Consider the following 16,269-nt stretch of genomic DNA (forward strand, 5'->3'; position numbering starts at 1 on the left):
GAGAACGATGAAAGCTCAGCCGTTGAGAGTCAGGGTGTGCTGTAACTGGGCCTCCGGCACCAGGTCACTAAGGCTGGAATCAAGGTGCCCACCCAGGCTGCCATCTGAGCTGAGACTTACAGAATTTTTCCAAGATTACCGGCTAAAGACAGAATTCTTTTTTTTTTGGGGGGGGGGTGGGCTTTATGACTGAAGACCCTAGTTTTTTGCTAGCTACTGGCCACAATCCAGTCTCATTTCCAATAGGCACGTCTTATGCACTTGCTAGGAGGGCTCATGCTCAGAGGTTGACTCAAGGCCAGGGGTAAATCATCCTTAGTGACTCTTCCTTCCATAGGTTCACAGGATTAGATCAGGCCCCTCAAGTAAAGTATCCTTTTTAATTAACTCAACATTGAGTAAGAACCTTAATTATATTTGCATAATTAAATTTTTATAAAACAGCAAATTCATGGGGTAATGTCCCATTCTATTCACAGGCCCCTTGCACACTCAAGGGCACAGGATTCTACAAAAGTACAAATCCTCGTGTTATCAATGGAAAACAAGTTGATGCCATATCTAGGGCAAAGTAATTTCCTGAGACCCACATGGAAGGGTAGGACTCTGTGGAATGGTTTATTGATGAGCTACAATTAAAGGGGTTCCTTCCTGACTTCCCAATATCCCATTTCTGTCTGTCCCACAGTAGAAAAAGATAAATCATGTCCTCCTCAAGGTCAGAATCTCTGCTCCATGTTAACGTATGGTCCAGCCCAGCATCCAGCTGGCTGAGTGTGTGTTTCTAGCTGTGGTTTGGTGCTGTGCTGCAGTAGTTAGGCCTCCACCTGCAGCCTGTGTGTGGAGTCCCCACATGGCCAAGGAGAGAGGATACTCAAGTGCATGGTGTGAGTGCCGGTCACAGAGAGAGAGAGAGACAGAGAGAAAGAGAGATTGAGAGAGAGAGAGGGAGAGAGAAAGCACATGCAGACTTAGTCCTTTTAGAGCCCACACAGTCTGCCATGGGCCCTGGTAGCTGCTAGACCCATGTGGCTTCATGCCACTGTGTGAGAAGGCGCATGAACAAAGAGGGCGAGAGCATCACCAGGTGAGAAAGAGGGGGAGAGAGAGAGAGAGCAAGTGAGCACAAGCACATTTCTTTGTTCCCCCAGGGATTGTTTTGTATTAGATTGGTTTTAGGACAAACCAGGTGCTTCTTCAAAATGACCAATTTCTCAGGTTTTCAAGGGCTTTGGCCGGGTTCATAGCCCCTAGTTAGACTGACAGACCTCTATGGTCCAGCACCTCACCTTTTTACCCCCAACAATCTGGGACTGAAGGGTACAATGCAAAATTGTTAATCCCCTTGGTGGAGCAATACTGTGGTTCCCTGGAGTATGAAAAGTGGTAGCAAACAGGCTATGTTCCCCTGTTTATTAAGCTCAATGTCTAGTTCCCTTTTATTCCCCTTTCCCAGGTAAACACTGTTGGTAACTATTGGGGGGCAGGAATTTTGGAAATATCTTGGAATTCTGTCTTCCAAAGCTGCAGTTTATAAAATTTTTTAACATATATGCATTTTACTCTACATTGTCTATCTAGAAACATGATGAGTCTTGGAAGGGCTCAGAAAGATATTTTCTCATATTTAATATGTTAACATAAAAACAAATGGCCAAAGTGAGAGACGGCAAGCATTTATCTGAGGTCCAAAAGAATAGCTGCGCATGCCCTGGCTGGTGCAGCTCAGTGGACTGAGCGCTGGCCTGCCAACTGAAAGGTCACTTGTTCAACTCCCTGTCGGGGGAGGTGGCTGGGCTGCAGGTCGGGTCCTCGGCTGGGGTTGCACCAGAGGCAACCCATTGACATTTCTCCCTTGCACATTGATTTTTCTCTCCCTCTCTTTCTCCCTCCCTTCACCTCTCTCTAAAAGTAAGTAAGTAAAATCGTTTTAAAAATAGCTATCCAGTAGCACTGGTTTAGGCAGAGACCCAAATAGTATTTCAATTAGGAAGGGAAGGCAAGGAGTATTTATAAAAAGGGAAAGGGGAATACTTAAATAGAAGGAAGGCATTTCCACGGATATTAAAAAAAAAAAAAGAAGGAAGGGATTTCTGTAGGTGTGGATAAGCTACCATAGTAATGCTGATTCTAAAGAATGTCTTTAATATTGGCCTGGTAGTCATAACGTCTGCTTTTCTGTTAGCTTAGGATACATTCAGTTAGAACACAATGCGGCTTGAGGCCCAGTCCAAAGGTTATGTTGTCAGTTTTACTTTCCAAAGGTTTGAGGAATAAGACAAACAACGCCGTCCCTTTGGAACAGTAGCTCTGGTTCCGTTTAGAACAGCTCAGCTGGTATTGTTTTCCACATGCCATAAATTACTTATCCTTCTGGAACGGGAGAAAATCATCTGGCACTTAATATTTTATGTCGCTTTTCATGACCCGAACCTCAATAAAGAGCAAAAAAAAAGTGGCTAAAAACAAAGATGCTGAAAAGTGATTTCTTGCTCAAATTCCCCTTTATATTATGATAAATAATTAAATATATTGAATTCCATTCCTCCATATCCTGGTTTTTCACCTTGCAACTTTGTACAATGTCAAAAGTTTTCTGAAAATTCTGTTCTCACCAATTATCCTTTATTGAAACACCCTTAGGAGCAAGGAGTTACTCAGCTGACTTCCATTTAATTGATCATTTTCCTGGTTTTTTAGAAAGGTGCTTAAAATGGAATGGGTTCCCAGCAATGCCACAAAGGTTTCTTTTCTCGTGAAAGAGCTGAATTTATTCACCTTTATAATAATGAATTTCTGCAATAGAATGTTTTTAATCTTGTTTGTTCTATATTTATTTCAAAGTTTAGAGTTTTTGTTGATTGTAAAGTAGACGAATTTCATTCAGGTGGAGGGTAGTCAGTCACGTGGGTTGGATACAGTCAACTAGACAGACATCAGTGGTATTTACCTTTGTTCTTTTTGAATCACTCCGTTTTAAAAGTGGCATTGCCTAAGGGACAGGGTCATGAAGATGTAAGGCCATTTGGATGTTATTGTGGCATTTCTCCTTTAATTTTCCCCAGTTCTTTGATCACTGTAGGACCTTGGTTTTCAGTTACAAAAAAAAAAATGTACCTACAGAAAGGTTCTTTCATCTTACTCCACATCTCCCTGACCACCAAATGCTTGCCTGCTGTGCTAGCTAAGGAGTTCTTAAAAGGTGTAAGCTCTGTCTGATTTCCTTAAAAAATGTAGAAAAGGTTTCAGAATTATGCCTTCATTTCTAATCTTGAAATGGATGTTAGACAATCAAGTCCATCACATAGCTGTGGAATTTTAATCAAATAGGAGGCATTTTAATCTCTAGGAGAAAGTATAAAGGGAAGTGAGGAATAATTGGTATTGATTCCTACATTCTAGGATGATAGTTCATCCTGGGCCAAAAAAGGGAGTATGAGTCAGAGCAACTGAAAAAGCTTTCCTAGCAAAAGGACTGAAGGTGTCAAAGTCAAAATCCTCTGGGACACTAGCAGTTAGGGATCACTATAATAGAAAAATCGTGTCCTTTAACATTCTCAGGGCATATAGATTGCAAAATCAGAAAACATATTTTCTATGTTCTGTAATCTGGATTAGCTAATGCATCCCTCTGTCGCACACTTTCATCTCTCTCCTAAGGCATCAGATTTCCTTTGAACACTTTAAATGATAGGGAACTTAGGCCTTCTTCAAACAACGCATTCCCTAAACGAGGCGACATGGTTCTCACCAGCCTGAGTTGGTTGACTAGAAAGAGAACTAACCTTAATAGTCATCGTATCTTTCTGTCATCAGGAGGCATCTGAGCACTACCACTACATAGACCATCAATAGTTTCTAAATAAATTCGAGTTTGAATGGTTTGATATTTAAAGATTTCTTTCTTTTTTAAACCTGAAGTTTACCATTTTAGTAATTTAAATTATTCATTCTATCAGAGAGTAAAGGACTAAGCCTACCTGGTATTTACGACAGTCTTTCAATGTGTGAAAATGGGTGTCTTGTCTTGCTTGGATCTTCATTCTGGGCTAAGCACTTCCAGCTGTACAACACATGTGGCAGTTAAATAATGCTATTTAGCTTATTTTGCAAATCAGGTGTTTTTCCTGAGTTTAATATCTTTAACAAAACAAGGTGTGGGCCAATCAAACCAAAAGCATCATAGGATTATCAACTCTCTTGTTCAAGATATTGTATATGCATTCACATAACCAATAGTTATGACATCAACCATGGTGGTTAACATACCATTTTTTACTTTGCCTTAAAAGATACATCAAAATCCCTAACAGGAGAGAGATGGAAAGGGAAGAAAATCGATATTATACATAAATAACTGTGAGGTGAGCAACTAAAGAATATAAAAAGTAAAAGGCAGCATTAAATTTAAAGCAGATAGAAACATGAATAAAAACTGTATGAATGAGATAAAACAAAGGGAATAATTACAGGGAAAATAAACAAATCCCTCTGAGTTAAAATCACTGTGAAAAACACTCAATGTCAAGTCCAAAAGGTATTACTATTTGCTATAATAAGCTCCACAGAATTATGATAGTTTTTGAAGATTTTACAGTAATATTTAGATTTTATTTTTCCATGTTCAAAGAGAACACATGAAACAACAATCTAGTCCTTGAAAGACAGAAAAATACATCCTTTATTCCCCTCAGGTGTGTTGAGGTTAAAAAAACATGCGTCAACACAGCAATTAGCAAGTCTAGCAAGGTGTAGGGCTCGGACTAGAGGGAATTAATTTAGAAAACAGAAGTTTTAAAAGCCTCAGTAAACCTCTATGCTAATGTTAACTTTATGTTGTCTTAATTTTCCACAGGTGGTTAGAAGTCACAGCCATTGACCTTCAAGTTTTCATTCGTATAAAACACCACAGCAACACCATATTTCTGGAATATAATGTATTTAGTTATTAGGAGCATAAAATTTATATTCAGGATAAAAATCAATATAAACATTTGTAAAATTCAAATAGAAAAATCAGTGACTTTATGGACAAATGACTTCCAAATATTATATTTCACAGTCTTCCTTAACTTGATTATGTATGTTCAAAGCCTAATTCTTGGTAAAATATTCCAATGATGCCTAATAATTATATACTCAATGCTGAGGAAACAATAGACTAAAACTCTTTTCATAATGAACACTGCATGTTTTTAAAATCCTGATATAGCCTTTTTCTAGTGAAAATACCTAGACATCTAAAAGTGTTTAATATAAAATTACATTATTGTCAAAATAGGGAAAGTGGTTAAGAAAAAAATGATGTTCTGTTATATCAAAATTTTAAGTGGAAGAGTATCCTCAATTATCCAGTTTCAATTGCTATGTTTTCATTACTACTAAGTCCCACTAGATGGCAGTATTGTATAAGAGCAGAAAATGTTTTCCTGACAGTCCTTTTCATGTTTTTAAGGCCATGCAAAGTGAACAAACCAAACCCTACCTAGCGTGTATTTGCACATATATGTCACTTGAATGTATGCATCTGATTATGTTTACAAGATACCCACAATCTTCTACTAGCGAGGGATTCTTTTCTTAAAACATTTAAAACCAATACACTTTGTATCCACCTGCAAATGATCTGAAGCAGTGTTCACTATCTTTGCACACTCATTATGAATGTACCTGCTCACTCTCGGTTTGTCCTCACTACAGCCATTAGATTTTGAAACAAAGAAGACATATACTTTCAAAGTGGAAGCCTCCAACCTTCACCTTGACCAACGGTTTCACTCTATGGGCCCTTTCAAAGACACCGCCACGGTGAAGATCAGCGTGACGGACGTGCAAGAGCCCCCAGTTTTCAGCAAGCCGCTGTACACCATGGAGGTTTATGAAGACACTCAGGTCGGGACCATCATTGGTGCTGTCACTGCGCAAGACCTCGATGTGGGCAGTAGTGCTGTTAGGTAAGAAAAAGAAACTTCTTTTTTTCTGTGTCAGAAAGACATAAAAACTAAAAGACATTAAAAAAAATACTCTTTCCAAACTTGCATGCAAGTATAATGACTTCACATAAGCATTAGGGGGAAACCAGAGGATCTGAACAAAAACGTCCAACATAAATCCCTGCGACAGGGTTTAGCAGCGGTGTGATGTGGCACGTGCCTCTCAGGCGAACCAATCTCAACGTTTCATCTATAAAATGATTTCATGATGCAACCTTAAAGGATGATTCTCATGATTAATGATAGTAAGATACTTTACAGTTCCTGGAATATAACAGACATTTAATACACTATCAATTCATCTATAGCCCCTGCCTCTCACCAAAAGAAAGTGTTTAAAAGAGATAGTTTCACCATTTGCAACTTGCAGTTTATTTTCTCACTATGATGATTGTGTCTGCTGGTGGAAGCTCAGGTGGAGTCAGCCCTTGGGTATGATGAATTAAGAAATTTCTCAAAACCCAGACTTTGCCAGCAGCTCCTATTGCCATAAGACTGCTGGGCAGTGAGCAACAAAACAATCAATGGAGTAAAAACCTGTAAGAAAATCTCCTTCTCCACACCCTCAAACCCATAAATTACGTTCACTACTGAAAAACAGTGGGATTGTCCTTTTCCTCACTCATTCATTGATCCTGCAACATATTTTGAGGCTTGTTCTCATTTGATTTTGCTTCTCCTGTATGCTTAAATTCCTTGCACATCCCACATGCCTGCAAGTATGGGGGAGGTGAAGAAAGAGAGAATGTGAATCTGAATCTTTCACCATGAAAAGGTACGCAAGAACCAGAGCAACGGAAATTTAAGTAGGCTTTCAATGGAAAACACTACTCTTCTGTTATGGGGAAAATATGTAGACATATATATCATAAGATTTTATGCCATGGGATAATAAATGATTTTTAATAAATGGATCACCCATGAAGCTATAACCTCCACACATTCATAGCATATAAGAAAATCTCAGGAAATGATGGGACCATGCCAGCTTTGTTCTTTGTATTCATCTAAAACCATCCCCCCAGGTGGCCCAAATAACTTCCTTCTTGCAGCATATCTGTGATCAGGAGAGGACTCTAAATAAATTTAAACATGTGTCTTGGGAAAGGTAAGACAAAGAGCAATTACTGAGTGTCTCTACATATCAGGTCAAACGCTGGCTAATTTACTCATTGGATTCAAGTTGTTGTTCTGCTTGTCCATGTGACATGATTCACTTCCAGTTGCACGTCAGAAAACCTTATTTACTGCCAGTGTTTGTAGGGGTATTCTCAAGAACCTGCCATGTTAGTGGTTGTTATATGTTTCCCTGTCATCATTCATCAGTCTTGTTCCCGAAGCCCCTGCCTGTGCTGTTGGTAATTGGGAAAGTAGGAGGTGCCTGATGAATAGATTTACAGGTGCTCTCAAGAATGTAAGCAGTTATGGAAGAAATATCGAAGACTGTAAAGAAAGTAATACAAATAAATAAATACGCGATAATACTCCCTATGGTGTGATAAGTGAGGGGAATTTTGGGACAGTGGGACACGTTATCTAGGACAATAAAATACGTTGTTTAAATTTACCGTATGTCCTATTTTTGTGAACTGATAAAACATGATGAGGTTAAATATGAATACATTATTATTTAGTATAATACTTGAAAACAAAAAAATTGAGAGTCTGTAAGTAAAAAAACACCACCTGGTAAAGCTAAGGTGAGACTTAGCAACCTCCAAATACAAGGGAATGGTCAGAGTGAAAACCCTGGTGTGAGAAATAAGGGAAAGCTACATTTTAGAGAAACCCATAGCAGCTACAAGCCCGATATTTTTTCTGGTGTCACAGGAGCTAGCACCTGACAAGTGCTACCTTATGTGAAATGAAATAGTACCCCGAGTCCGACTTCTAATGGGCACTGACTCACGGAAACTGTAGACACAGATGGATTGCTGTGGGGGCTTGTCAAAGGATAAAGCTCCTATGGAATCAACAAGAAAGTTCTCTTTCTTCTGTGCCCCTGAAGTAAACAGTAAACTTGAATCATGTCAGTTGAGCAAACATTGGGTATGAATCATCTTTTTGTGTTCTGAAAACATGTTGGCTCAATTGAGATTGGTAGTAGAAAATATGTTGTGAAAAATAAGCATCAAAATTTAAAACTACTTGCTATATTTAGGTATGCGGTTTCATTTTCTATTGCCTAACTGTCTTTTCACTTAGTTGTTATGCTAGATATTAATTTAGGACTACACTATTCTATACTACTGGGTATTTATTAATATTACTATTTTATTGTCATCACTGTGCACAGCAAAGGGCCAGAAAGCAATGGCACTTTTCAAGGTATGAAACAGATGAGAAGTTTAGTTAACTGTAATGCATTCAAATATGCCATTTCTGGTGGGTCCCCCTACCCAGCCCTTAATTTCCTTATTTCAGTTTTTGGAATTTTCATTCAGTATTATTTTGCATTAGTTTCAGGTGTACAGCATAGCAGTCAGACAATCATGGTCCTTACAAAATGATCCCTCCCAGTGTTTCAGGTAAACATTTGGCACCATACATGGTTATTACAATATTAGTGACTATAATCCCTCTGATGTGCTGCTATACATCCATGTGACTGTTTTATAGCTACCAATTTTTACTTTCTAATTTCCTCACCTTTTGTACCCAGTCCCCCATCCCACTCCCCTCTGGTAACCATTAGTTGATTTTCTATATCTATAAGTCAGTTTCACTTCTGTTTGTTTATTTTGTTCTTTAAATTCCACTTTGACTTATTTCACTTATCACAGTGCCTTCGAGGTCCATCCATATGGTCACAAATCGTAAGATTTCATTCTTTTTGTGAAATCCCATTGTATCTCGTAGGATCCCATTGTGTATAGGTACCAGAGGTTTTTAATCCACTCACCTACTGACAGGCACTTGAGTTGCTTCCATCTCTCGGTGCTTGTAAATAATACTGCAGTGAATGTAGGAGTGCATATATTCTTTTGAATTAGTGTTTTGTGTTTCTTAGGATATGTACTCAGAAGTGGAATTACTGGGTCATATGGCAATTCCAATGTTATTTTTTTGAGGCAACTTTGTGCTGTTTTTCATGGTGGCTGCACCAATCTGCACTCCCATGAACTGTACATGAAGGTTCCCTTTCTCCACATCCTGGCCAACTCTTGTTGTTTATTGCTTTATTCACGGTAGCCGTTCTGACAGGTGTGGGGCGGTATTGCTTTTGGTTTTATTTCTCACTTCTCTTATGATTAATTGAGAGTCTGTCTTTTCACATGTCTTTAGCCATCTGTTTGTCCTCTTTGGAGAAGTGTCTATTTAGGTCCTCTGCCCACTTTTTTATTGAATTGTTTGGGTTTTCTTTATTGTTGATGTTGTATGAGTTCTTTATAAACTTTGGACATGAACCCCTTATCAGATGTACCATTATTGGATATGTTCTTTCATCCAGAGCTTCATTTCTAGTTATTGTTTTTTTTGTCACTCTTCTACCCTTTGCCTTTAGATGCACTGATTTCCTTCCTCTGATGTTCTGATCTTTTGAGTTTCTCATTATGTAGTTCATGGGAGTGATTCCTAGTGGGTTGTATAAGGGTAGAATGAGTGTAGCCACAACTAGTGATATGGGAGTTTCAAAACAGCAGTCTCTTGATTTTAGAAATGAAATTTAAAATAGGTGACTATCTTATCGCTGTGGAAACTAGCATCTGTTTTCAGTGTGAGTGATTTGAGTTGTAGTGACATATTAGTGAATGGGTTCGTTCAATGTGTGCCACTTGTGTTCCAAACACATGAAACTCTTAGTCACCTTATGAATGAATTTTAAAATAAAATTTATTCAAACTAATTTTGTGTATAAAATGAGAAAATTAACAACTAAATTTTAAACTGATTCCACGTAAGTGTTGAATGATAAGAAATTGATCATTTAAAGTAAAATCTTTATAATGCCTTTTAACTTCCATGCATAAATTAAAAAATTACACTGTGCAATAGAATAATTAAGTAGCTTATTTTTATGTCATTTCTTCTTGTTTAATAATATTTTCAACAAAAACTCATCACTTAAAATCAAGTAGAAAAATTAAGAAATAGAAAACCATTACTAGTTATCACAAGTAAAATATAATATTTTAAACAATTAATTACTGGTTGTTAATATATAAATGTCTACTGCATTTTACTTAAAATTATCTTATATCCCAAATCTTACCTGTTCATTACACTTTTGGAAAGTATTATGTTATCAAGTGTAATCAATTGTTTTTGTTTTGGGTTAAGAGATTGCCATATAGCTAGTTTTTATTTGACAGTCCTCTATAATACATCAGAACTTTTATTACATGGTCAAAAAACTGAGCTCAACTCCAAAACATGCTTAGAGAGAAGAAAGACCCCGATAATAAAGTGGTATCCTATAATAACTTATGCAATTTATTTTAAATTTTAATTAAATTACATTATCAAGATTAACAGTTGGAAAAAAATGTCCATTCTTTATTTTTTACTTATTTAGAAAGATTTTTGTGATGATTAATTAAAGCATTGGTATAAAATGTTTTATTTTTTTAAAGTTTTATTGACATTATATTTCTGGAACAGTTTAAGTTCCAACCTGCAGTGATTTCCTACGTACCTCTTGCCACAGCCTCTGCACAGCATCCAGCATTATCGATACCCCCGCCAGGGGAGCATATCTGTTGCAACTGACGAGCCCACACATCACAGTCACCCCAAGTCTCTAGCTTACCTTAGGACTCACTCTCGGTGTTATACATTCTGCAGGTCTGAACGAATGTGAAATGATGCGTAGCCGTCACTGCGATGTCATACGGAGGATTTGTCTCCCAAACCAATGCCTGGAAACCATGGTGGTTTTGGCTGTCTCCACAGTTAATTTCTCATGATTGTCATATTGTTGGAATCACACAGTGTCTTTTTGGGTTGGCATGTTTCTTTTAGTAGTATATATAAAGATTCCTGCATGTCTTTTCATGATTTGATCATTTATTTTTTAATACTGAATAATATTCTGTTATTTGGTTGGAATATTTATCTACTCAGTGAAGAATATCTTGATTGTTTTCAAGTCTTGTTAGTTACTAATAAGGCTATATAAGCATCTGTGTGTAGGTTTTATGTGGGTACACATCTTCTTTTTCTTTTTTTATTTTATTGTATTTTTTGCATTACTATTTAAGCCCCTTACACCTCCTCCTCCCGAAATCACCACTCTGTTTTCCATGCCCGTGAGTCCTTATTCCTCTTTGTTTGATGATCCATCTACCCCCTAACCACCCTCCCCGTCTAGCTGTCATCCTGCTCTCTATGTGTCTTTCTCTAATTTGTTTGTTAGTTCAGTTTGTTCATTAGATTCCACATATGAGAGAAATTATATGGCATTCATCTTTCTCTGACTGGCTTATTTCATTCAGCATAATATTCTCCAGGTCCATCCATGCTGTTGCAAAGGGTAGACTTTCCTTTTTTCAGTCAAGTAGTACTCCATTGTGTAAATGTCCCATTTTGTTATCACTCATCTACTGATGAACACCTAGATGCTTCCATGTCTTGGAGATTATAAATATCACTGCAATGAATATTGGGGTGCTGATGTTCTTTTGAATTAGTGTTTTGGGTTCCTTCGGATATATTCCCAGAAGTGGAATCTCTGGGTCAAAAGGCAGATCTATTTTTACTTTTTTGAGGTGTCTCTATACTGCTTTCCACAGTAGCTGCATCAGTCTGCATTTCTACCAACAGTGCAAAATGGTTCTATTTTCTCCACGTCCTCACCAGCACTTGTTGTTTGTTGATTTATTGATGATAGCCATTTCAACAGATGTGCAATGATAATCTCATTGTGCTTTTAATTTGCATATTTCTCTGGTGATTAGTGACATTGGGCATCTTCTCATATGTCTATTGACCATCTGTCTGTCACTCCTTTATTTCAATACCAAGGAGTGTGATTGCTGGATCAGGTATTAAAAATATACTTAGATTTGTAAGAAGTTGCCAAACTGTCTTACATTAAACCAAGCAGCTTCCAAGTTTCTGAAGGATAAACTAGAGTCCAGGTGTAAAGTTTGAGAGCAGATGAAAGTTAGGATTTAGACAGAAAAGGACACAAAGTCAGATCACGTATGACTATTTAAAAAATGATCAAAATAAATGGTGAAAGCTTAAGCAATTGGAGGGAAATAAAAATATGGCAATTATAATCTTAATAATATTTTATTATGATGCAGTTTTCTTTTTTAGAAATATAATTTAATAGTACATACTTCCAAATACCAAGGTTAGGGCAGAAGAATAATGCCTTTATAAGTTGTCATAATTTTGTAAAGTATTTAGTTTCTCATCAAACAAACTAGATGCTATCTAAACTATCTTAGATTTAACTTTCAATTCCACTGAAAAGAAAATAACAATGAGGAGGAGGATTAGAAAAAAATAAAGAAATAATAGGAACTAGTAGGAAATTAACAACTACTATTTAATAAAGTTTGAAAAAAACTTGCTGAGATTCCTAAGAAAAAATTTTAATTGTGATTGTTGCTGAAGCAATTACAGTCTAAATGTTGCTGTATGAGGGGTAGGTTCTCAGAAAAAAAAATGTTTGTGGAAATTAATTGAACTGGATTTACTTTCATTTTATTATGTGCCACAAGAAAAAATAAATAAAAAAACTAACTAAAAATACAAGACATTTTGATCTCTCATTATTACTTGAACAAATGAATATTTCCTATCGTGACTTGAATCAATACTCCTACATCTTTATTGCTTAAAGAATAAGATGTAATACTTTTAGAGTAACTATATTATCAAGCACTTTTCTAAAAAATTCATCTGAGAATCGGGGCAGGGTCAAAGTTAGCTTTTCCATTAACTGTGAGAAAGTTATTAGGCAAATTAAAAGTTAACAGTTTTAAGGAGAATGCTTACCTAAGGAAGAAAATAAAACTTTTTAAAAGCATTTCTGAAAACTAATTTATGGTGAAGTAATAACATTGCACTCTATCAAGTGGCATGTGCTGGTCGGGTTCAGGCTTTAATTTCTGATTTCTGTTACATTGTTAAAGCTGGTTTCTTAGCAACAGTCACTGTGCATACTTGTACCGACTGTGGATTTTTTTCGTTTTATGTAGTTCATAAACGTTTCTGGTTTTTTTTAATTTCATATTCCATCTACTCACCAAATAACTATAACTCAAGTTCTGTACTTAAGGGTTTTGCTCATTTAAATATGTGAGTTAAGCTAAATTAGTTCTTATTATATTGTTGTGATTAGTTGCAATTAAAACATCATTCTACCCTAAGATTGAGTATGGATTATTTAAAAAAAAAATGTACACACTGGTGGTTCACTCTGATAGACATTTTAAAAATTATCTAGATATTTTAGAACTGGGTCAAATGTTTTCTGAAGTGTTCAGGAAATATAGGAGTAGTTCCATTTTTAATCAATTGATGACCATTTCTTATAAATACCTCTTCATTGCTATGTGGTGAAATTGATTACAGTGAAAAATAGTACCGTTGTCCCATATTTATCATTGAACCACACAGAGATTTGGCAGTCACATAAAGATAAGACATCAGGAAACTGCAGGGCCTAGTACAGTCTTGGAAACTGACCAACTATGAGAAGATGGTGAAGATGTTTAGCTGAGTACAAAAATTTCAGATAAGTTTTAGTAGCACTCCAGAAGGCGTAAGCTTTGTGGGAGAATGGCATTCATAGAAAAGGAGACATCAAACCTCACAGAGTGGTGGAGGTAAAAATTAAAGATCTACAGTGTGAAATAGGGCTTGGATATGTGTGCTCACAGTTTGTACTTCTGGGGTTTGCAGAGAAGCACTGTGGCCCAGGTGTTTTAAAGTTGAAGGCTAGGTATGTCACAACTTGGTCCTAGAACTAAGCATACACTTGGACTTTTTGTTTTAAGCTGGCAAATAATACAACATAATCAATGTGGACTAAGAGAAGAAGGAAGGAACACATACAAACACACATACTCACACACACACAATTTTATGCCAAGGCACATATATACCCTCTCGCATTTCAGCTTTCCAACATTCACAATTACACTGTTTGATGAGTATTATTGTCCAAATATTTCAGGAGACAAAGGGAATGGGTATAACGGGAACGATTTCCACCTATGGCTCAAGGTAAGGGAAGGAACTAGTATATCACTCTAGTTCTCTCTGTCCAAAAAGTCAGTGTTCATTCTATATTCTGCTACATTTCATTGGTAGTTAATTCATGGCATCAAACTCCATTAGACAGAGCTGACCAAATAAATTAATTGGCTTACTGAATTTGCAAGATGTTGGATTGGATTGATAGGTATATAGAAACATAAAAAAAAGATAGACATGTTATTTTATGTATACATTAAGTTTTGAGTCTTTAAATGTTACCCCTAACACTTAAATGACCTGTATGTACATTGATTCATCATACAAAAGTAGACTTCTTTTTGAATCAGTCTTGTAAATTATAACATTTCTATAAGTTATATTTAACTAGAAGTAAAACATTCAATTGTCCAAATTTTGTCTTCAATGGAGGAGTTTTCCAGACCTCAGGATTTTCAGTACTAAAACTGAGAACATCCTCACAAACCAGAAAGAGATGACTGTCTTAACTTAGGCATTCTTAAAACCCTGAGTATGTTGCTTTCAAGAAGAACTATTTAGCTATTACATAGGTAGAGGAAATAGAACCTGTGCATTGAATTTTGCATAGTACTTAAGTCGCAGCAATTTTGAGATAGCTTTTGGTAAATGTTAGTTTACACACTATCTGTGCACATGATTGTCTTTTCTACCCAAAACCCTTTAAATTTCTTGAGGCTAAGATTTATTCACCTCTGTTTTGCCAAGGATTGGGGGTGTTGTTTTGCAGATACTCCTCAGTGAAACATGGGTAAATGGTGGAAATTATTTTTAAAAATTATTAAAAAATAAAAACTAATTATTTACTGCACCTGGAAGTTTTCCTAAAAACAAATAGCAAATGAGGAAATATTTACTGATGAAAATCTGCTAAAACACCTTAACGATGTCAGGAGACTGTGGCACTTGACGCAGGACTTGAGCCCTCCCTCCCACTTCCACCTCCCAACTCACTTGGACAGGAAACCCATCCTAGGCAGGTGTGGTTGAGAGAACATGGCTCTTCTCACCTCAGCTCCCCATGAAGAGACATATAACATCTTACAAGGAGGGGCAGGATGCTAGCATTCCTCATGCCCTCCTCCTCTGAGTTTCAGAGGTGGGCACCTCCCCCACTCCTATGGCATGGGCTCTGTACTTGGCAGGCAGGTAATGCGGGCCCAGTCATTCGTGTTATTTCGCAAGTTCCTGGGGAGCCAAAATGAGAAGGCTGCTCTCTGCCTTCACTCAGTGCCCAGCACAGTGCCTCAGAGAACTCCCCAGGGTTAGAGGAAGTGCGTAAGAATAGAGAATTCAAAAGCTCTTCTGAAAATATTTGCTTTACTTTTTTAGCTTTAATAGATGTAAGGTTATAAAAGGTAATAATTATAACAATGTTTATTGGGCTTTTGAATATATAGATATAGATAAAATATATGCAAATGTGTATACATATGTATTTAATAGAGCATAACTACATAAAAATAGCATTTCTTTATTTTATGATACTTAAATTAATATGAATTAGAATATTAGTTCAGCTTTATATGGTAAAGCCTAGAGCAGACACTAACAAAAACCTCAAAAATGTAGTAAAGACATTAAAAATTAATATCCTAGTGGAAATACTTCTTGCAAAAGAAAGCAGAGGAGAGTTATAAGAACTTAACACCCTACCAATTACAATTTTTATCTTATACAAGTGAAATTTTTTAATAATTGGAGCTCACCCTGTTAAATGAAAAATCTCTGAACTAACAAATTTAATTAAGAAACAACTGTGAATATGCTAAAATTATTGAATTACTCAGGTTGAATGAAGGAATTATAGAAATGTGAACATGGCTATTATTTTTTAAATGCAATGAAAAAATTAATTGTGTGTTTGAAAAGTGAGAATTTATTGGAGTTGTTGTAGAGTATGTTTGTACAAGTCAGAACAAGAGTGCTGGTCGGAAACAATGATTGGAAAATATTGCATTCCATGCAAAGTAAGAGAAGTAGTTTCCATTCGGTGTAGGCAATAGCAACAACATCTCAGCGTTGTAAAGCACCTTCAGAATCTCCAACCGTATTTAAATTTGTTCTACCGCATCTGCACCAA

The 16,269-nt window shown here is 36.5% G+C and overlaps 1 protein-coding gene across 1 annotated transcript in view; it reads left to right on the top strand.

Moving 5' to 3' along the window:
• CDH12 (cadherin 12) overlaps window positions 1-16,269 on the top strand; it is a 337,470-nt gene that overhangs the window by 286,189 nt on the left and 35,012 nt on the right. Inside the window, exon 7 of the mRNA XM_028514401.2 lies at window positions 5,701-5,954. Within this exon, the coding sequence (XP_028370202.1) occupies window positions 5,701-5,954 (254 nt within the window). The remainder of the gene's footprint in view (window positions 1-5,700; window positions 5,955-16,269) is intronic.

The sequence above is a fragment of the Phyllostomus discolor genome, chromosome 3, assembly GCF_004126475.2.
Source record: "Phyllostomus discolor isolate MPI-MPIP mPhyDis1 chromosome 3, mPhyDis1.pri.v3, whole genome shotgun sequence".
Classification (NCBI taxonomy): Eukaryota; Metazoa; Chordata; class Mammalia; order Chiroptera; family Phyllostomidae; genus Phyllostomus; species Phyllostomus discolor.